This window comes from Anabas testudineus, chromosome 7 (assembly GCF_900324465.2).
Source record: "Anabas testudineus chromosome 7, fAnaTes1.2, whole genome shotgun sequence".
NCBI lineage: Eukaryota > Metazoa > Chordata > Actinopteri > Anabantiformes > Anabantidae > Anabas > Anabas testudineus.
The window spans coordinates 14,941,014-14,963,810 of NC_046616.1; the positions used below are offsets into that span (position 1 = coordinate 14,941,014).

At 40.7% G+C, this 22,797-nt stretch overlaps 2 protein-coding genes across 2 annotated transcripts; one reads left to right on the top strand and one right to left on the bottom strand.

Moving 5' to 3' along the window:
• The first annotated feature begins 67 nt into the window (after positions 1–67).
• On the top strand, positions 68–16,014 carry si:ch211-117c9.5 (sodium- and chloride-dependent creatine transporter 1). Its single transcript, XM_026366970.1, has 14 exons — positions 68–629; positions 1,915–2,217; positions 6,755–6,886; positions 6,988–7,321; positions 7,728–7,860; positions 9,110–9,244; positions 9,386–9,489; positions 11,606–11,730; positions 11,841–11,953; positions 12,723–12,863; positions 13,213–13,315; positions 14,400–14,500; positions 14,583–14,753; positions 14,951–16,014. Exons 1-14 carry the CDS (start codon positions 599–601, stop codon positions 15,077–15,079), a joined length of 2,055 nt encoding a protein of 684 aa, XP_026222755.1. The 5' UTR covers positions 68–598; the 3' UTR covers positions 15,080–16,014.
• A 77-nt stretch (positions 16,015–16,091) lies between these two features.
• Positions 16,092–22,534, bottom strand: LOC113167184 (prestin-like). The gene is made up of 16 exons (XM_026367597.1): positions 22,410–22,534; positions 21,976–22,115; positions 21,615–21,805; positions 20,991–21,143; positions 20,731–20,813; positions 19,934–20,081; positions 19,653–19,766; positions 19,458–19,535; positions 18,819–18,914; positions 18,607–18,713; positions 18,447–18,525; positions 17,862–17,954; positions 17,615–17,725; positions 17,405–17,459; positions 17,054–17,181; positions 16,092–16,965 (listed from the first exon to the last, which is right to left on the bottom strand). The coding sequence occupies exons 1-16, from the start codon at positions 22,532–22,534 to the stop codon at positions 16,879–16,881; spliced, it is 1,788 nt and encodes a 595-aa protein (XP_026223382.1). The 3' UTR covers positions 16,092–16,878.
• Positions 22,535–22,797: the final 263 nt, after the last annotated feature.

A 22,797-nucleotide genomic window follows, 5' to 3' on the forward strand; every position in this document is an offset into this window, starting at 1 on the left:
CTCTCAGCCAATCACGTCACCGGCAGCGGGAGGGGGCGGGGGGAGCGTCCGTCGCCGTTAACGGCTCGTTGCGCCGAGCGCAGTCTTCGTCTGGCGAGCCGCGGCATCACGCACAGGTCCACGGACTTCTGACTGGGCTACCGAAACAAAGAAATCTTCACCTTAAGGCGCAGCATTATTTTGATTTAACTGTTATCCATGAGATTCTTCAGGCTTACCTTCAAGTGCTTCGTCGACTGCTTTTGAATTTCCTCTGTCTACGCTGAACTGACCGCGGAGCTTTGTAAAAAAAAAAAAAAATTTCCACCTCTTGGCAGAGCCGAGGGGTTCTAAGGTGTGATAATCATAAAAAAACTGCTTTTTTTTTTCATTTAAAGAAGGTAAAATATCAAACTCGGGAATCAAGAAAGACAACTGGAGCACCGCATAGCTATTACCGTGGCTATATCTCTCTGTCTGCCTCTCAGAGCCGGCCAGGTGCCCTGTTAGCCGGGCACATTTATAAACTCCAGCAGCCCCTGGCTAGCTTAACCCAAGCATTCACATTGTTTTGTTTCGCTTTTAAAGAAATATTATTTTTCTTCCGCTACCCAACAAGATGTCTCCTGAGCTGGACGAAAACAGCCAAGGTGAGTATGGTGACTGGCCTCCACTGCTTACTAATAATGAATAAAGATCTGAGGTTATCATGTGAATGAAGAACTAGCTTAGCTAAAACCGCCACATCCTGATGAATGGGAGCAGACGTCTCTCCGTCACAGCTGAGACATTATTCTGTGGGGGGTAGCAGCAGCCAGCAGCTGCCTCTGTGTCTATTTCTTATCACACCATAGGCTAAATCAATATACTATTCACACCACAGATAACTAAGCTGCATAAAAGTCATTTTAAAGTCATTTGAATATGGTACTTACCATATACTTACAAGTGAATGGGGAAAATTCAAGCAACTATTTGTCAAGACAACACAAGCATTTAGCTTATCCTGCGTGCAAAATTGAATAACCTGTGTGCATATATATCTCTATTTCCAGGAGTATTTCATGTTATATTCTTAGTATACATACCTGATAGTAGATGTTGTCTTTATGGTCTTTTTTGAAGAGGTTATGACATTTGCTTTGATCAACATTAGATTATCACCTACAGTGTGTAGCCGTCCGTCACACAAATGACCTCAGACCACAGGTATCCTCTCATTTAGTTGCTCCATAGATGGCATCCTTTACCTTCCTCAATATTTCCCCCTCCTCGGTCCACACACCCCCTCAGACTCCTCTGATCTGGATTCAGCTGCCTTGGTTTGCAGCACAGAGAGATTGACACCGATATCATGGAATGGCACTAACTAAGTGGCACGCTGCATTTTGAACATCTGCATGCCTTTGAAATAGACAAAACAAAAGCAGTGGAATTGGAAATATAGGATGTCTCTTTGCTGTGTTGAACAGCACCACACTAAACACTCGAGAATGAACATCAACGGATGGACAGTACAACTCCCAGCACACTTTTAGTCCAAATAATAACTGTATAAGGCCACTTCTTTACTTTAAAGTACACAAATAAATACTGTGCATGTGTATTTTAAAATGTAATTCAGCTCTATTACATCCTAGTAGAGGTTTGTAATAACTGCCTGAGGTTGTGCTGATGTCTCATTGCCATGAATGGAAAACATCCAGTCTGCCTATTCCATTCAGTGCCCCTCCTACCCAAGAGACTAGCTAATCTGGCTCCAGTGTGATTTAAAATTATCAATCTGTATATTTTAGATATAAATGGTGTTAAAATATTGTCTGCTGACCTCTGTTATTCAGACTGTTTCCATGCATCCCCCTCCTTGTCTTCTTTCTACCTCTGGCTATCCATTCCTCTTTCTCTTCTGACCCTTGTACACCTTGTCCCTACCAGGTGAAATCAGTCTCCCCCAGTTGGAGGCAGGGACCCTGTCAGAGGAGGAGGGTGGAGGGTCAGCTCGCCCCCTGGTGCCTGTACCTGGTGTGGGCCCAGGCTGTGGTGAGGGCATAGGAGCTGGTCCACCGCAGACCCCAGACGGGGCTGCAGCAGGGACCGGAAATGGGGCTCTAGCAGTACCAGTGGTGGAGAGAGAAACCTGGACCCGACAGATGGACTTCATCATGTCCTGCGTTGGCTTTGCTGTTGGCTTGGGCAACGTGTGGCGGTTCCCTTATCTCTGCTACAAGAATGGAGGAGGTGAGCATCAGGAGCACTGAGTAGTGTGTAGACCAATGAGTATGAGAAGTTTCACTTTAGAGTATCATAGGACACACGATTGAAATTTTTTATAAAATATTAATGTACAGGTAGAGTAGAGATTGTTGAGATGAGTTTGTCTTGTGTTAAGGACCATAAAACACATCATTCGTACTATTCATAACGTGCACAATGAGCTCTGGTATGACCAGTGTGATCTATCAATGTTGGGGAGGGGGTGACTTCACAAATAATAATTATTCAATTTGAGCAGGGTGAACACAAGGTTCAAAATATAGGTTTGGAGCTACCATTGACTGACTTTTATAACACAGTATGTATTAAAAAACGAATTTTATAAAATCTTAAGGGGAAAAGTAGTTCATCTAACTGAATAATCATCGAGGACTCAACCTGAGAAAGTTTGGCTCAACTCAGATACTGCTGCCAACTGGTAGGACACAACTCTATAATACTTCATAATACTCTATTAGCTGAAATAAGTAGGAAGGGCAAGCACAGCTACGTGTCTGTGAGCACGTAGCTGAAAAGCTGTGCCGAGCCACGTGCTTTCACTTTCTTAGTTATAGCCGTGCGTCGCTTTCACAGCTGCCCTGCACACTTCCCGCTGCTCTCCCTGACAGATCGACATGTCAGCTCGTCTTATGTCTCTCTCCCTCCCCTCCTCCTCCTGTGTCCGCCGCTTTTTCATCTGTGCAAACTCGTCCAATCGAGCTCCGGACATCACATGACTACTCCTGTTTATTCCGCCATGTTGGGTGACTATGAATGGCGCTGCTGTGGACTAGCACCCGGCACAGTCTGTCGCGTTTTGACGCGTTTGAGCGCTTCGTCGTAAAATTCATTAGGTTTAACATTTCTGACCGTGGTGTGCTGTGCACAAACCCTGAAGTAGGAGCGTTACGGATGTGCGACCACACCTTGTTCCTCCTTTTGCAAATCTGTGGAGTCGTTTGACAACACTCACGCAAACTCCGGTGCTATTTCCCAAATCTCCTCAGACTCCCTGTACCGCTGGATACTGCAGCTAAATCATTTTATCCACTGGTCGTCAGTGAATGTCACTATTCACATGGTGTAAATTACGGGGAAGGGGGAGAAAACATGTTTTATCATCGTTTTATCTATAATGCGATTAATGTCATCATCGCGTTAATGTTTCCTGTCAAGAAGATGCTAAAGCTCGATATAACTTCTAGCCAGCACCTCGGACTGTGACTGCTGATGGAGCTGCTATTGATCTGGTGACAGTTTTAGAAGTTGTATAGCGCTAGAAACTGATTACAAATAGATGTTTTGTTCCTGTGGATGTGTAAATAATGTCTTAATGAAGAAATGTAGTGAGTGTTGATCTTTGCGGATATTGATTGATTGGTCATCGGTGGGTGTAATTGATATATGACTACAAGCTGGAGCTACAGATCTGCAGCATCCAGACAGATACTGTTACTTCATTATCTTTCATAATAGCATAAGCAACGAGCAGTGTACTTTGTGCTGACAAGGTGTAGCTATTCTGTACAAGTTAACTATCTGTGATTTAAGATGAGTTAACAAGGACATCATGAAATTATGCCTATATGATAACCACCTTTGTAGCAGTCACCACCCAACTGTCATAAAATTTCCATTACAGGTGAATCAGTCAGCTGTCATACGCCTGCCAACATGGTGGTGTTTTTTTATTGAACAATAAAGATTTACAACACCATTAAAGAAATATAAAACAGTAAACAAAGAAGCTATAGCAATGACACAGTTGAAGGGATGTCAAAGGTTTCAGGTTTTGCAAGTATATATTAAATCTATTGCTGTGATGTAAGCTTTTTGATTTTTGAAAACTCACCAGGGTAGATCTAACACTTTCCAGAAGTTAGAAACAGATTTATAGTTTAGACAATGTCAGTGAAATGACCCTTTCTTATATCAAACAGTGCAAATGCAACTTTGCTGCAGTAAGTTTGTCGTCTCAGTCCAAAGATCCTTTGTGTAGGTACAGTTACAAAGTGGATGTATTAAAGTCTTATCAGAATCACAACAACCAACACTGTCGCAACATTTAGTTTATATCTGGACAGATGCAATTTCACAGGGTCAGCGTTTTAATTTGACTTGTAAATTCTGGGACTGCATCACATGACCTCTCAGAGCTCAGTGGTAACATGCCCTAGCTGTAACTTCAGACTTTGACTTCTTTACCTTGCCTATTTGTTTGAGGTGTTTAGTTGAAATGAAACTTAATGTACAACTATGTGTGTGTGTGTGTGTGTGTATGCTTATCCAGCCCTCTCTCTCTCTCTGATGTGTGTCTTGTGACCCATGGCTCTGATACCCACCTTGTGGTATCGGATAACAATAGCTTGCCTCACACAGTTCACCCCCTGAGCTCCTGACCAGCATTCATCTTCCACACAAAGGTGCTCTCTCCCACTCTACCCCCGATAAGGAGGCATACAGATATGTCACACAATAACTGCCCTGTAACTGCCCATTCTACAGCGTCAGCATACCCACAACTGCTACAGTGCTTCATTTTACGTCCTTGACCAACTCAGCATACACCTTGTAACACAACAACTGTATCAGATAAGGGACTCTTAGTCAGGCCTGCCTGTTAATGAAGCAATGAATGGTACACTTATTTGGAGACAGTAATATACTGTAAATACGTGGAATATTGCTCTGCAAATCCCATTTAATTATTTATTTATATGCTATCCAGCTGCCAGTCCTGATGGGCCTGGCCCAGTTACGATTAGGGAGGATTTACTTGAGCCTATCAAGGACGCAGTTTCTTGATGATTTGGCCAATGTGCTGGGGTATGCCAGCACAAGCATTTTCTCCAGTCATTCCATTCACGCCTCCTATTGCATCTCTCTCCCTTTCTCTCCCCCTGTCTGTGTCTCCGTTGCTCTCCCACCCCTTTCTCTCTTAGACTCACGCTCACGAATGTTTCCTTATATGGCTACAGCCCTCTGCTCTCGGAGACTGACATAAAAAATGATGGACTGAATGAAGCGGAAATTGTCAGTCAACTGCACTTTTGCAGACAACCAGGTTGATGCCTTGATGTGTCATTTTTGCATTTGTTGAACCTCCTCTGCCACAGTGCTATGTTCTCTCAGCTTTTCTGCCTCCCTCTCCTGTGATCTATCCATCTTTCCCTCCTTTCTTCTCAGCCTCTCTCTGGTCTGCGTCATAGCTCGTCATGTGACTCTCCTCCATCTGCGCACTCTAATGGCATCAGCCAGTTATATTATTATTCAACCATACAATTCGCTTTCATTTAGCGAGTTAAATGCATCATGCCACCTTGTCCCACCATGTCCATAATCACTGTCTGTTCCTGCTACAGCATGAGAATCCAAAAGGTGATTTTTTGTAGAAAAACCTGAGCACAAACCAGTTGTCTTGGCTCAACTACTAAGATCTCTATCAAAACCAATAGCTCCCGCTTGAGTCTATCGTATCGTCTTATTCGTGTCTCCACTTGATAATCCTTCATCTGCCTCCTCACCACACATCTTTTAAGTTCAAGGACAAATCCTATCTGTGGCCTTATCTGTTCTTCTTCTTCTTTTGCCCTTTATTGCCTCCTCCCCCCCGTACTATTTATTGTTGTGTCGAGTGCTTGATTAGCAAGAGTCACATCAATGTTTGTGCAGCTCGTGTCCTTACAAATTAAAAACATGACTTTTACCTCAGATTTGCTTCCGTTAAAGTGTTGCTAGTAAAAACTTGTCTTCCAAGAGTACGATATACTTAATGAAGCTGGTTCAGGTTGTTAAGTGATAAAAACTCGTCATTAATTTTAATATGAAAAGCTTAATGCAATGTTAATGAAATAATTATTTCAGGGCCTGAAGTCATCAATGGTTATTACTGTGATTATCATGATAATTCTCTCTTTAAATGTGCAAATCTCTTTTCCCCTGCTGTTTGTCTCTCTCTATCTCTCTCTGTTCATCTCCTTTGACTTTCTATGTTTTAGCCTTGTCTATCTGCAGTGTGAATGCAACATCAATGTAGTGTATTCAAACAATTAAACATAAACTCTAAAGGGAATTTAAAGTGATTCAACATACAATGATATAAATATATATAATTTTATTTGTCACACACTCAAATCTTTTTTCTGTAGGCCAAGGCTGAAATTAAGTGTCTCTTTAGGTAATTGCAACATGGAGATAAACTTGAATATTACATTTTATCCTTGTTGTCCATTCCATTGTCTTCAAACTACAGCTCTTTGAAGTATAGAATGTGCGTATGAATGCAGTTAAGTGTGATAATAAGGAATTTATTTGATAACATGATTATCATTATTAGACAGATACTGTCACTTGGGCTATAAACCACTCAAATACTGTAGTAACATATTTTTAATTTGAAACAAATGTAATTTTGAGTAACACTGACTAATGAAAATAAAGTGTTTGCCAGTATAAGGAAGTCAAACTGTACTGTAATAAGTTTCTACTATCATATGATGACTGCGTGACTTTTGTGTTACAGGGGTTTTCCTGATCCCCTACTTGCTGATTGTGTTCATCGCGGGTATCCCAGTATTCTTCCTGGAGATTGCCCTGGGACAGTTCATGAAACAGGGAGGGGTCTCTGCCTGGAACATTGCACCACTCTTCAAAGGTATATCTGCATGTATGTTAGCGTATGCAGATGACACATTTAAATTTCTTGGACATTAACCTTACACACATCCTCTGCTTCCCTCTCTTCCCATTTGGCAGGTCTGGGCCTGGCCTCAATGGTGATAGTGTTTTTCTGTAACACCTACTATATCATGATTTTGGTATGGGGCCTCTACTTTCTCTTCCACTCCTTCACTAACCAACTGCCCTGGGCCACCTGTGGACATCCCTGGAACACCCCCAACTGTACACAGGATTTCCGTCGCACTTGCCATAACCGCAGTGCAGCCCAGCCAGCTCTGTCATCATCTGCTGCCACCCCCTCCAACCTCCTCTCCTCTACGCCCCCGCTGAACCTGTCCTCAGTCCAGCTTCTCAGTGGCAGCTGCGTGGAGACTGAGGGCATGCGCTCTCCAGTCATTGAGTTTTGGGAGTATGTCATTATTTGTCTGGTCTTTTATGAGTTCTGCAACATGTCAGCATCATTAAACAATTGATTATGTTATCTCTACTCAAAGATTTAAAGGCACTACTACTGCCAAATTCAGTTAAAAGAGATGTACTGTGTTTTGGGGGTCCTGCAGGTTAAAGTCCTTGTTGACCTTTAGACCAATCAGTTAAAGTTACTTTTATGTCAGTTTATTGATCTTAGTGGCAGATCAATGTCTGGCATTTACTATACAAAGCCTATAAAAGCCTACTTTGACTTTCAAAATGTAATCCAACACGTAGGCTCCCTGTGGAAGTTATTCACTTATTTACTTTGTCTTTACATCAGATTTCAGTATGTTTGTAAACTTTTTTTTTTTCTAATGGGCTCTCTGTGTTCTTTGACTTAGACGTAAAGTGCTCCGTCTCTCTAGTGGACTGCACGAGCCTGGTGACATCAGCTATGAGATGGTGCTGTGTCTCATAGTCACATGGGTCATTGTTTACTTCTGCATGTGGAAAGGAGTTAAATCTACTGGCAAGGTAAAGCATTTTGTAGCTACACAATTCATGATGTCTAATGTCACGTGTAACTATTTGGGGCTATTGAGTGCAGACTAGTCATTTATATACTGTATGTGCATAAAATTATACTTGTCACTATCAGGGTTCATAGAGTGCAGAGTATTATTTGCATTGCTTTATGCAGCATTTTGCTCCTTGACTCTTAATCAGCTTTGGTATAGTGAGAGGATTAATGTCTAAATTGAAACACATACAGCATAAACACAAATATTCGGCGCAGACGTGTATTTTTTGAAAGTCTGCTAATATGTGTAGCTGCTTTTTCTTCTCACACATATTAATGTAAGAAGCTTAGTGGTTGAGTCAGTTCTTCCAGTTATCACTATTATGCTGTACACATACATGTTATTCATAGGAACATCCATTTAGTAGTATAAAAAAGATTCTGCAATTTAAATGTGTGCTCTGATACATTGTTATAATGAATGCATCTTTATTTTGTAGCATATGGAGATGTCTGTTTGCATACTTGTGTCTCCAGAGTAGCCAAAGCTCATAGACCGAGGGAAAAATAATGAAGGCGACTGAGGCAGCCAGCTGTAAGCCGATTAGTAACTTTCCACCATGTAGATGTTTGAGAGCTGGAAAGGAGCTTTTCTGCCCATGTTCGACCTAGATCAAGGCAAATATGTGCTTTATCACTACTTTGCTCTTACCGTACTGATTTAGCTTGATGCTTATACTATGTAGCGGGGGTCAGCTTTCTCAACATAACTTGACAAAGACTACCTTCTGAAAAGGTCTGCCAAAAACCCCTGCTATTGCAGGAGGTTTACAAATTGTCTGGCTTTCCATTTTACAGGCTACCTTTTCTTCAAAGTAACATGACAGGGCCCATTACACATCTACTACAGGAAGGACCTAATGGGCTTCTACTTAAGACTTGAGTATTTGCAAAGCAGGTAATTGTTTAATCAAAGTGACAAAAAAACATATTAAGGTTTGCTGTTGCATTGAAACATTTGACCATAGCTGATGGACCATGTTGATACGTACTAAACCTTTCAAGCTAGCCTGTTAAATTTATCATATAACCACATAACAACTTGTATATTTACTTCATCTAATGTGAGGGTTTAAATATTTACTTTAGTTTTCTAGCTTCACTTAATGCAAGTTAATGCACAGCACTCATCTCCCCTCCTCCAAATTGGTCCTGTGGTTTCTAGACATGTACTTCAAGTTGTTCTTCTCCATCTTTCTGTAGGTTGTGTACTTCACCGCTTTATTCCCTTACCTGGTTCTGGTCGTTCTCCTGGCACATGGAGTCACTCTACCTGGAGCCTTAGATGGGATTGTTTACTACCTGAAACCTGACTGGTCCAAACTTGGAGAAGCACAGGTGGAACTTTTGCATAAGCTTGCATTTCAAGAGTCGTCTGTAGCCCTGGATTAACAAGAGGGCAAATTTGTACATCAGTATCTAGGAAACTAAGATAAAAAAGACTGTAAAGCATTATTGTGACATTTCTGTTTATGATAGGTATGGATTGATGCCGGCACACAGATTTTCTTCTCCTATGCCATCGGGCTGGGTGCCCTTACAGCACTGGGCAGTTACAACTGCTTCCATAACAACTGTTACCAGTGAGTTGATACACAACATAAAATCAGACACCACACAATCACTGGAAAGAGGCCAACATCAGTATAAACACCACTAGACTCTGCATAATGTTGCATGTGATCGTAGCCCTATCAAACAACCTTGAATAGCTGAAATAGTATTGCCACTAGAGTTAGGCTTTCGTTGACTACCCACAGAGAAAGAAAGCATCCTCAGTCTGTCCTCACTATCACATGAAGTATCAAAAGATGAGCTCCTTTTGGTCTAGAAAACGGCATTAGATAAATGCAGTATAAGGAGGTGTATGCTGTTCTCTTGCCACCAGAGTTTACAGTGCATACATTGTTCATACACAAGTGTGCCAAGGATTCCAAGGCCGAAAGACTTCTAGCACACTGCTCACATTTCATATGCAACTCCCTCCCTGATCAAAATAGAAGCAAATATGTTGCCAGGAGGAATCATAACAGTGCCTTAAGCTCTACAAACTCTGTTTTTAACTAGAGAAATGAGCTGGTACAATAGAAGGTCAATTAGGGGCTCAATGAAGAATGGTGTGTAGCCTTGGCTACATTGTCAGTTTTTAGATACAGATGGCCTCACTATTCCTGTTTTTGAAGGCTGGTTGATGAGCTTACATGTGTTTACGCTAAACAGACAGAGATATATAAACACTTTAAGACCGTTATGAAGGTCGTTAGTTCATATTTTATCACTTGCTGTTTGCACATTTTGGAATGCCTGTAATAGGAGGAGCTGCATGAATATGTCGTCTGAGATTTTCACTGACTTGACCTCAATTGCAAGTTGGAAAATGAGTTCAGATTATGAGGTTTATCCGCTCAGCTCTGTTTCTCACACACAGAGTATCCCTGGAATGGCTTGCAGGGTTTGCTAATGAACTGCTGTCAGATGCCAATGTATAGTACATTTAGGACTCAGTTTTTGTGGTCATGTTCACTTGCTTCAAAACCGTGCATGGCTTTTTATGTCTTGTTAGCTGTGCTACTGGTGTAGCTTCAGGGATCACAGTGACAACTTTTGTTCAAGGACTTTGGCTTAAAGTGAACTTTCTTGACCGTCAGTCTGATACATTGGCAGTCTTCACACGGTCAATGGCACAAACTGTTCCTGACATGCTAATGTTCTTGTATTAGCTAATGTTTAACAGATAATAAGGCATTACATGTTAAACTTTAAACATTTAATGTTGCATGACAAAATGTTAGTCATATCCACAAGTTGTTAACATGCTTATTTTTAACAATCAGGCCAAAGCACGGGCAAAAAATACACCTGAGGGACAAGCACATATTGCTGAAAGCTCAGGTGTGTCTCTAAGTGTAGATTTTACATTGTATAAACCTTGTTGTTGCTATGTGAAGTAATATTACCACCAGCCTTGTGCAAAATTTTACATTTTGTATCGCTAGTGCTAAAGTCGTTCAGTAAGTTGCCCCTTTCCAACATCTGTAGAAATGAACATTACAGCTTTATGTGTAGCTACAGACTCCAGTTTCATTTGCACTGAGATTGATAGAGTCTATTGATGTTTGCCTGAGTGGAGGTTATTGCTCAACACAGCAGCAACAGCAACCAGGCTGTTGTTTATATTTATAGAAAGGACTCTTTGATGGTATTTTCAACTGGATTTCATTTATCATGATAAACTAAAGGTCATTCCTCGCTGTGTAGACCCGATAACAGGGACGTTATTGACTTTATTCTTAAATGAGAGTTAGATGTCAAACATAACTTATTTATACACTTATGTATTATTATATTATTAGAAATCGAATCCTGTGTATAAGTAGCAGTTAGTCAGAAGGGGTTTTCCTTTTGCTCTTCCCCTCTCAGACCTTGAAACAAAGTTCCCATTGACGTATTTGCTCTTTGCTCTTTACCTACCATCCACAAAGACAACAGCAGCTTTCAGAAAAAATTACTATTGATCCCCTATTTGCCATCCCATCCCATATCTTCTGTTGCCAATGTTTGTCTTGAGTATCTTACATGATCCTCATGTTACAGCATATTATAATGCGTAATCTTCCTAACAATAACAGTCTCTGTTGCTGTCTTGTGCCCCCTCTCCCCCCTCTATTCCTCTTTCTTTCTCTATGCATTTCTCTGTAGGGATGCATTCGTGCTGGCCTTTATTAACAGTGGAACCAGTTTCTTTGCAGGCTTTGTGGTGTTCTCTGTGCTGGGTTTCATGGCTGCAGAGCAAGGTGTGGACATCAGTAAAGTAGCTGAGAGTGGTAAGGATACACCTTCCCCACAGTTTGGCCTCCTAAAAACGTGCAATTGCAGTTGCCTATATAACCTTAAAACATTATACTTAATGTATTACTTATCTCCTAATGTGCAGGTCCTGGCCTGGCTTTTATAGCCTACCCCAAGGCTGTGACTTTGATGCCTTTGGCACCACTCTGGGCAGCCCTTTTCTTCTTTATGTTGCTCATATTGGGCCTGGACAGCCAGGTAATACTGATGGACACATCTGGTTTTCTTTGATTATATCCACTTTTAAAGCACTGCCTGTCTTTTTTTATTGTGTTGCACTTGCTCACTTAATGTATACTAGATATGTCCGGTTTTAGTATGGGATTTCTTATTAGCTTGTTTGCTGTGTGTATGTTTGAGCCAGGGCCTACATCCATTGTTTTACAGCCCAGAGATTTGTCAATGAGCTTTTGTCTGATTCACACAGAGAGCGTCTGTGTTCTTTTCGAATCCATTCATTTACTCACACTTTTCATTCTCTCTCTCATTTCTTCTCCATCCATCTTTTTCTTTTTCATGCCATAGCCACATTTCTCATGCATATGCTGTGTTTCTTTCTTGTAAATGATGTAAAAATAGCTCCACGGCTTCTGGAGGTTGAAATATGTTTCTTCAAAGAAGCAGTCAGAGCTTACATGCTCACTGACATCCTAAATTTTAATTGCATGTCAGATGTGTGTCTGACAAACAGTATGCCAGCTGATTGAAAGGGAAGTTGAAGTGTTGACGTTTGTGTTTCTTAGATATTTTTGATTGATATATACAGATATGTCAGATCACATTCACTGACCACTGGCCAGAGACATCACATTTGTGACAGTTTCAGTAAAAACATGAACATGAAAAACGTGTAAATGAGCTGCTGTATTGTATTATATTGTATTAGATCGTACAGATCTGTGCACAACATCCACATCTCTTCATAGATTCCTAATCATGTCTCTATTTTTTGTATTCTTTTTAACAGTTTGTTGGGGTAGAGGGTTTGATAACGGGAATCATGGACATGCTACCCCCTAAATCTGTCTTGGGTTCCTTGAGACGAGAGGTGGTAGCAGCCATCTGCTGTGTCATCTGCTTCCTGATCGACATGTCAATGGTCACAGAGGTACAGTGAGGGATTCCCAGAGTTTTTGTTTGTATTCTTCAAAATGAGGTTTAACTGACAGACAACATTTGTTCAGAAGACTATAATACATCAACACTTCTTGGCCAAACGTGATGCCTAGAGGAAAGGCCAGAGTCTCTCTTAGTACTTATATGTGATTGTTTTGCTAATTTGCTTGAATGATTGGTCACTTCTTTAAAATACATGGTATGTGTACCTATTGCTTAATTGGGGTCATAAAACCATTGCCAGAGCTGAACCAGGACGAAATAATAAATACTAAAAACAAGGCTGGAAATAGATCACACAGTATTAACAGGATGTTCTTGATGTTGTTTGTTTCTATCAGGGCGGGATGTATGTCTTCCAGCTGTTTGACTACTATTCTGCCAGTGGCATCACTCTGCTGTGGCAAGCCTTCTGGGAGTGTGTGGTGATTGCCTGGGTCTATGGTGAGACAGTGCTGCCCTATTATAATATAAACAATAAAAAAGCAACTGGCTGGATGGTATAAATAATACATTAGTACATTTCACTGTACTGATATTTGTCTCTTTCTGTTTATTTATAAAGCACCAAATCACAACAAAAGTAATCTCAAGGCTTAAGACCTTACAAAATATAACTATATACAGTACATCTTAGGTGATATCCCTATTACAACCTAAACAATTCATCTTTAGAAAAATGTCTAGGATCAACTGTTTTTACAGTCTTATAATCAGTTTTCATAAAATCTAACTACACTGAACCCTGTAAATCTTATCCTATATAATGAGAGAAACTTGGAATGAATGGTGCAGCCTTGGTGGACAGCATGCTACCTGTGCTGCCTCAAGTCAGTTGAGGTTGGTAGATATCTATATAAACCTCTATCCATCACTTGTGTTATTTAGTGTTGACAACAGTCTATAAATCTGTCTATAACTATACTGTATATCAAAATCTGGGCTAATAGCAAGGATTCTGCATTGAAAACTGGGTTAGGGTCGATATTACTTCTTTGCACTGTATTCTTAATGATGATGTGTGGTGCTTTGATGGCTTCTGCAATACTGGGCAAAGTAAATGCCATTTACCAGGAAGGAACACTTGCTGGACAGAAACAGTTTAAAGCTATTAGCAGCCTGTCTGGAACAGTGTTGTGACTCTCAAAAGAACCTAGTGAGAGAGTCACCCTCTGACATGATCTAAGGAATTATTTTGGCAGTTGTCAGTTTTAAAACTTTACTCCTCTTCATATGATAACAATGCTCATTAAATTCACATATATACTGTGTGATTATAAAGCTCCCAACTACTTTTCTAAATATTTTAAGAAGAACGCAGAAAGGTATAGTCAGAATATTAAGCAAATTAAAATAATGCTCAAAAATCTAAATCAAAAAATTGAGATTTGTATTTATTTGAATATATATACAAATTGTATTCAAATCCGTTTTGTTGTATTTTAAAATATGTTGAGTTGTTTTCAGAAACCAAAAAACACAAACTGCAAAAATTTGTTATCACATTATCTTTATGTCATTCCTGTAGGCGCCGACCGTTTCATGGACGATGTGGCTCGCATGATTGGCTATCAGCCCCTACCCTATATGAAGTGGTGCTGGTCCTATATCACTCCTTTAGTCTGTGTGGTCAGTGTTGTTCTTTATGGGTTTCTTCAGGTTTTACAACTTACTACTGGCAAACAGCTGAAACATTTGTGTTTGTATATAGGGAGTGTTCCTCTTCCACGTGGTGAACTACAAGCCCCTGACCTACAACACAGTGTACACATACCCCTTGTGGGGTGAAGTGCTTGGCTGGGCATTGGCTTTATCCTCCATGCTCTGTATCCCTCTAACTATTCTCTACAAGCTTCTGCGTTGCAAAGGATCTTTGCGGGAGGTCAGTATGCCTGGATGCAAATATTCATGGCCATTCTGTTTCTGTTTCTCTTTGTGTCAATGTTTTAGCAGGTATGTGTCTCCATGGATACAACCCTCTCTCTCCTGTTCATTGCTGGTTTTGTCATTGCTCTTTAGAGAGGTCTCAAGCATCTGTCCAAAAGCCAGCTCACCATGTCCTTATCTGTTTCTATGCAGCGGTGGCAACACCTAACCACCCCAGTTTGGAGCAGACATCACCTGGAGTACCTGGCCCCAGAAAGTGAGGCCAAACTGCTGCCCCCTGCAGGCACCAAGAGTACACTTCTCTTTGAAAGTGTGATCTGATGAGCTATTTCCTAAAGAACACAGAGCCAAGGTCACCCTGACACCCAATACACACATACACAAAATACTCGCACACCACATTGGCCTGGTGCAGATTAGTTACGCCCAGTTTTAAAACTATGGAAAAGCCCCGGTCACATGGACCAAAGATTAGATGGGAAAACTGAAACACACTCGCACCAATACAGTCATTTCTCTGCTTTGCTTTCTGACTCTACCTCTCTGACTATCCCCTCCCTTTCTGCACCCTGCCTTTGTGCTGTTCTGTCCAGTCTTGTTCGGTGAGTGTGATGTGTCCAATGTAATTGCAGTATCTTCCCCCTTCCTTCGCTCTTTGACTGGCTTTCTAAAGCCTTATCCGTCCCAACATTTCATGTCATTTTGTTCTGATTGAGGTAAAACATAAAAGATTCTGAATCTACCCCATATCTGCTGCTGACATGCCATGGTCTTAATGTGTGTGGAGACACATGTATGACTGTTTCTATGTTTCTATATGTTCCCATGGAGCTGTACATGTGTGTGGACGCATGCGTCTGCCAGAAGGAGTATGTGTTGGACCATGGCTGTGTTATCTTCATCTCTGTAACATTGCCTTTGTTCATTGTTTTCTGCCAACTATATTCTCTTAATTTACTGTAAAAAAAATAGCTTCCATTTGTAAAACAAAAACAAAAAAAAAAGAGAAAGAGAGACAATGCATCACTACTTCCAACTGTATGTTATGAATTAACTTAAGTATCCAATGTATTGTAGGGTCTGTGAATCAGTGTTAACAATATTTGGGGGGGTGATAATCAGTATTTCCACTGTAAAAAAAAAGGACAGAAACTTTTGATTGAATTGTGCGTCGAGCAGGAGATGGAGTTGTAGAGAGGGGGACAAGGCTTAATGCTCTGACAGGGAAGAAGCAATAAATGACAATTAAAGATAAATATATTTTGTTTTTATTGACTCTTCACTTATGTCTGATTCATTATTTATTTGTAAAACAGATTGAGGATATGTAGCATTGTGGTTCATTCACATAAAATATGTTACACCTTTACACCTGCATCAAAATAAACTCTAAAAGTTATTTGATAGTTCAGCTTTATAAAGCTGCTAAAGTGTTTAGCTTTTGACTGTCATAATAGCTTTAGACCATAACATGAGACCCATAGGTTCCAAAAATAGAGAGGAGCTCAACATGTCAGAGGACTCAGAAGTCAGAACGCTGACTATAAATACACCCACGCTGCAAGTTAAATGTAACACCTGCATTCAACTAATTCTAGCAGGCTGTTGAAGGAAATATTAATTTAAGGATTATATATGATCTCTTACATGGACCCGTCATAATGATGGGCAAATTTTTACTTTATTAATTGGTTGTTGAAGACATTTTGTTTTCCTTTTTTTGTTGGCGCAGGAGGATCAGCTGCTTTCGATCAAGAATTTATACTGATCGACAGACACATGCACATGCATCATGACAAAAACTCTCACACGTGTGTTTTCCCTTACAGTAAAGCTCTCTCACACAGTACGTGAACACAGACTCCCATTACTGCAGTGTTACATTCTCCCACTCAACCCCCGCCCCTTCTAAGTCTCTCTCACACACTCCAGAGCGAGAGAGCTGCAGTGACGTATTGCTGGCCATCTCATTAGGCGATATCATAAAAAGCCAGTTGCCACAGTTACAGCTCACATTATTTCCATGGTAACCATCCACCATGTCAAGGTGGTGCATTCTTCCTCCCCACTGAAGGGGGGAGCAATGATGACCAATACTGAGCAATAGAACCGCCAGCAGCTTAAGAAGAGGAGGAGCAGGAGGAAGATGGCGGGAGTTGGAACAGTCTGACCTCTGCTGGTAACATCTTGGTGCTTGTGGAAACATCCTGGGAAAAATAATGGTGTCAAAAGTGTGAAACTGTCAGACTCTATTACAGTATTGACAGTGCTGAATATTCATAGTACTGAGCTCACAGGTTTGAGGTCTGTCTGGCTGTGTTTCTTTCGAACATGGAGCACGGCATCATGAACTGTGACAAACAGCTTGCTCTTTGGGATGAACTCCGAGAAGAAACCAGTTTCCAGCGGCTTCACAACACAGACTAATATTTGACACATACAGACAGAAGAACATGTAATAAAGAACATTAAGAAGGAAGACATGTTAGGGTTAGGGTCATTATAGAAATGAATATTTAGGTTTGACTAATGTGTCAGATAAGGCACCACTGAGGCTAAGGCCTTGACGTATTCATGATATATTGCTTCAGTGCCCCGAGTCTGCTTTAACATTTGTCTCTGTTTTGTCTCCAGTGTCCCACTCACCTTGGCAGCCTGCTAAATAGATGTCTAAATTTATCTGCCCAAGGTCCAAGAAAATCTGTGAGAAAAAGGCAGACATCACGGTTAATTTGTTCTTAGCAGATGAACCAGATGAAAAGTTATAATAATAAATAAAAGTGACATATTATTAAAATTCAGAACTGATTGGTTATAAACTTATATCTAAATGTTTAATGTGGAATGTGTACTTACTTGTTTCTTTGCCTTCTTTTTTGCCTTATTCTTCTCTATATCTTGTTTTTGCTTCAGCTCTGCTTCCTGTTTCTTGTGTGCAGACAGCAGCTTTCCAAAGTCAATTCCACTCTGCAAAGCCGAGCAGAAGGAGAAGACGTGAGACCAGTGAGAGAGATAATGAAAGCAATTAAGGTTGCTAGACACAGTGGACAGGGATTACATCTTGCTATCAAATGCAAGCCTGCACACAAACACACAGACCCACCTTCTCTTGCAGGGCATCCACGTACATCTCAGCATTGGTGTAGTTGATAGTTGCAGATGAACGGAAGATTTTAATTCCAGGAATCTCTTTAGCCTGCGGGGACACATCAGGATGTAGAAGAACCCAGAAACTCACACCGGGTTCTGCTATTGATTACCTCCCCCAGGTATAGTTAGAGTAAATGGTGCTCTGCTAACACATAATCACTACAAGTTGATCCAACATTAACCACAGAGTGTTGCTCTAAAAGGGTCAGTTCACACAATTTTCAGAAAAACATTTTTTTTCTTTCTTTCCAGTAGTTAAGGGACAAATGTTAAAATGTTAAACTCAAAACCATAATGGTCAACTTCCCTGTGGTGTTAGGATTCATTGTACACACCATCACTGTCTGCACCACATGCCAATACATAAAGTGGTTAAATTAGCTCCACCTTTAACAGACTTATTCCACACAGTCTTTACAACTCTGTTTTTCAAAAAAGCTGGCACTTTTTTGATATCTAATTATGAAACAGACCTACCAGTTGCCAATTGACTGAATTAGTGTTAAACAGATTTAATTTATCACCAAAACATTCTTACCTCTTTGTAGGTCTCTATTTCCAGATACAAGTCAGTGCCTGACACAAGCCCCAAAATGAATATTACAACAGGTACAGTGCTGCAGCTCATTAAAAGCCTCATCAGACTCACTAGTCTAAATTATTTACTAGAAAATGTATAACTGGTGGTGTCTAGTTACCGTTGTATTCTTAAGATGAGAGTAATTATAGCAAATCCAACAGAGACAGCCAGACCCAGGTCCAGGTTGAGCAGAATGGTACTTATGAAAGTTACCAGCCAAACCAGCTGGAAGGTAAAATAAACAACGACAGTCAGTGAAGTCAGCAGTAGTGTGAGGTTCACACAGTCATTAACTGAGCAGAATGTCTATTAAAGAACATTCATTCGTACCAAATCAACTTTGTTGGTTGTCCACAGCATAGGGAGGTCGACAAACTGCTCAAACATTCCTTTTAGGTTCACAACCACTATTGTAGCTAAGACAGCCTGAGAAAAAACAAACACACAATGTCTGTCCAAAAGAACAAGTCCCCACAAGTTAAGAAAAAGAAGAAGTGATGCACCCATCATGCTTAGTGCCTACTGTACCATTCTGTGGGGGCAGTGCTATGATCTGGGGTTGCTGCAGGTCTAGGTTCGACAGCATTATGTGTCCAAATAATGATGTCAGCTGACTAAATGAATATACTGGATGACCAGGTTATTCCATCAATGGATTCTTTCTTCCCCAATGACACAGGCATATTCTAAGATAACAATGTCAGGATTCATCAGGCTTAAATTGTGAGTGGTTCAGGGAGCATGACACATCATTTTCATACATGAATTGGCCAACACAGAGTCCAGACCTGAACCCCATTAAAAAATCATTGCCCAGCAGTCCAACTCTGCCATCATCAATACAAGATCTTGATCTTTTTTTTTTGGATGGGCAGTGTATGTTCACATGTAACCACAGCATCATTGGTAATTAAAGTGTCAGCCAGGGGATGATTACTAAAAGAAATGACACAGGAAGAAGAGGATTACCATTGGGAGATCTTCAAAGAAAGAACCTATTTGCAAAATTGCAATCAGCAAAATTATAGATGAAAAAATTCCAGCTACCTGAAAAAAGACATAAACATTGGAAGTTAAATTGCCTCATGTTAAACATAAAAATTAAATGTATTCAGAGGTATAATATCTGTTTACACAAATGTAGCTATGTGTAAGTGAGTTTACTTGTGTTTTGCCCCCTGTGCTCTCCTGGACAAGGGTACGAGACAGACAGGCAGTTACAGAGTAACACTGAAAAAAGCCACCAACAGTGTTACTGAGGCCCAGGGCAAGAAGCTCCTGGAACAGAAACAGCGACATGAGACACCACACATAAGTAATGAGATGCACATTAATGCTGAAAAGCAGACCTTTAACCTTCATATTGACATCAGATGATAAGAATATCATGGAATTTAGCCCAGATACAGTGCATTGGGGTGTACATGTGTGTGTCTGTGCCTCACCTGGTTGTTCTCCACCTTGTAGCCATGTTTTAGGGCAAATGTTTTTGCCAAGGAGATGCTGGTGGTATAGCTCACTACAGCTACAGCAAAAGCATCACCTATCAGCTGTGTGAACAATGTGGCATCTGGAGCAGAAGGGGCCTCAAGTCTGGAGCAGGAGGAAGAGATGGATGGGTTAAGGTTTTAAACACTGGTACTCTGTCCACAGACAGAGGCAGACAGGCAGCTCTACATGCCATGCAGATCAAGGTGTCAAAGGAGCTCACATTTGAACTGAGGGTGTTAAAAAACTATTGACCAGCAACATGTGCAATGTTTTCCTGACATCTGGTTTACTTCACTTAGAGGTTGAAGTGTGTGATTAATATGTTTTGTAAAATTTATGAAAACACATGCTGCTGCTGAAAAACACACTTACTAAGAAACCAAACACTCTTTTACCTAAAATGATTCAACCAGTAGCTGTGAACGTCCCATTAAAATGTAAACACAGGAGCAGCTCAGAGCAACCTTTACACAGATTACAGTAATCTGCTGTTATATCCTCTGTTTATATATCCTTGTTTTATGCCCTCTGGGGAAATTTTGCTGACTCTTTTCAGAAACTCACACACTGTGACTCTGTTTCTTTGATAATGTGGTACTTTCAGCTCTTCATAGTATCTGAAAACCAGTAATTAAGGTACTTTTCTATGACCTAGTAAACAATGCAGGACAAACAGCTGTCCTAAGATTCAACTTTCTACCTCTTTCACTTCCTGTTTTATCCACACACACACACACACAAATCAACTTACCTGTTGGGAATCTGTCCAACCACACCAATATCATATTTACTGTTAAGGTCTCCAAAGTGAGTGGCGAGTGTAGCTGCTACAATCTGGTGAAAAAATACAAAATGAATAGTGGTTCACTGTGTGGGACTCAGCTCAGTGGGACTCTTTTGGTAAGTTTAAAGTGAGATCAGCAGGCAGTCCAGTATCATTTCTTTGGTCAAGATGCCCCCTGCTGGACTAATAAAAGAACGATACACAAAACCACAAAGAGGAGGACTCACAAGAAAGAGCTCTACAGGGATGGGCAGAGGCAGCTTCTGTCTGTAGTAGGCACTGATTCCTTTGATTGCAATGAGAATGGTGAGTGCCACCACGCTGACCAACAACTCTGGCACTTTAGTCTTAGGCAGAAGTTGACAAATATCCACCAGAGTCTGGGAGGAAGGATGCAAAGAATGAAGTCAGTGCACGTGAAATTATTTTATCCATCCAGCTACTTTGAAACAGCATTCAGGAAAATGTTGATTCACTGTGGTTAATGCTGAAGTAGAAGTTGCCATAACAGCAAATTAGAAAAGCAAATAAAGCGTAACCTAAAGCCACGCTGCACATTGGACTGACAGACGTTTTCTCAGCACTGTGTGTTTGCACCATTGTTACTGTGTAAATATTTCACCTGTGTAATCTTCAAAAATGGCTTTTCCTCCTTTTTGTCTGACAGAGCACTTGAGAGGCTACAATCCACTCAACCAGAGAAACAGGTTAGTGCACCACACACCTACAGCCTTTTTATATTAACTGGCCAGTAGTGACTAGTACAGAGGTAACGTGATGAGTACATTTTACCCAACTGCTATAAATACAACAAGCTGTCTCTAGTCTGTATTAATGCCTGACATACTCACATAAATGACGCTCAGAGGACCACTGAATTGAGATAGTGTGATTCCAAAAATGTACTTTAGCTGGGAGACGCATACTAGAAATGCTGATCCTGTGGTGTAAGCACGAACCAATGGCTCAGACAGGTAGTTTACCACAAATCCAAACTTCACTACACCCAAGAGGATCTGAGGATGGAAAAGAAAGGAGAGAGCTGGACCACAGTGGCTCAACACACGCACTCAAAGTTTTCAGTTTGTGAGTCAGTGAGAAATGATACATCTTGGTTTTCATGTTAGTCTGCATATTTAACTACTAGCAAGAAAAAAAACGAAATACATACATTCTGAGCATCCTTCACTGTAAACATTCATACACAGAAACCTTGTGACAGGTGCATTATGGCCACACTGCAGCCAGAGATGAGATCCCCCATGATGTTCTCTTTAACGGGGTAATGAGGCAGCCAGCTTAGGACAGGCACCCAACTCAACACCATGAGCTTCAGCCTGGACACCGAACACCTGCAACAGTCACAAGTCCACGTTCAAATCATGTAATGAAGTTGCCTATAAGGAGCAAAGACCCGAACACAAAATGTTACTCAAAGAAGCTTAAAACATCTATTGTTGTTAGTTTGGTATGGTATGACACTTCAGAAGTTTTATCAGCAGGGCTGCTACAAAAGTGACACAGACAGACACAATGCATATAAACATTCATCAAATGCATTCACATACAAACACCAATCATTATATATATATATTTTTTAACTTTTGGTACGTCTCTGCCCTCTGTCTCCACTTCTCTCCTATTACCTGAAGGACTCTTTCACCCTTTCAGCAATAGTTAGTTGAGTGGACCACGTCCCTTTTTGTGCCACTTCATCCAGACGTGCATCATCCAGAACTTCCCTATGTACAACATATTCCTTTTTATCCATGTCCATGTGTGGGCAGTAAGTTCAGCAGACCTCTGTGAAGCTCACTGACAGTTCATGTATGTTTCAGCTGTTGTAGAAATGTGGGAGTGACTGTTTCTTTCCTGCACTTTGAACAACAACCATCACACATGTTTTCATTCTGCATACACACACCTAAGATAATGTGTGTTCATGTGTGTGTTTATTTTAGCCTCGAGTGGTGAATTTGGTGAAAACTAGAGCTGAAATACCCAACTTTGATAAACAGTCCAGACTGCAAAACT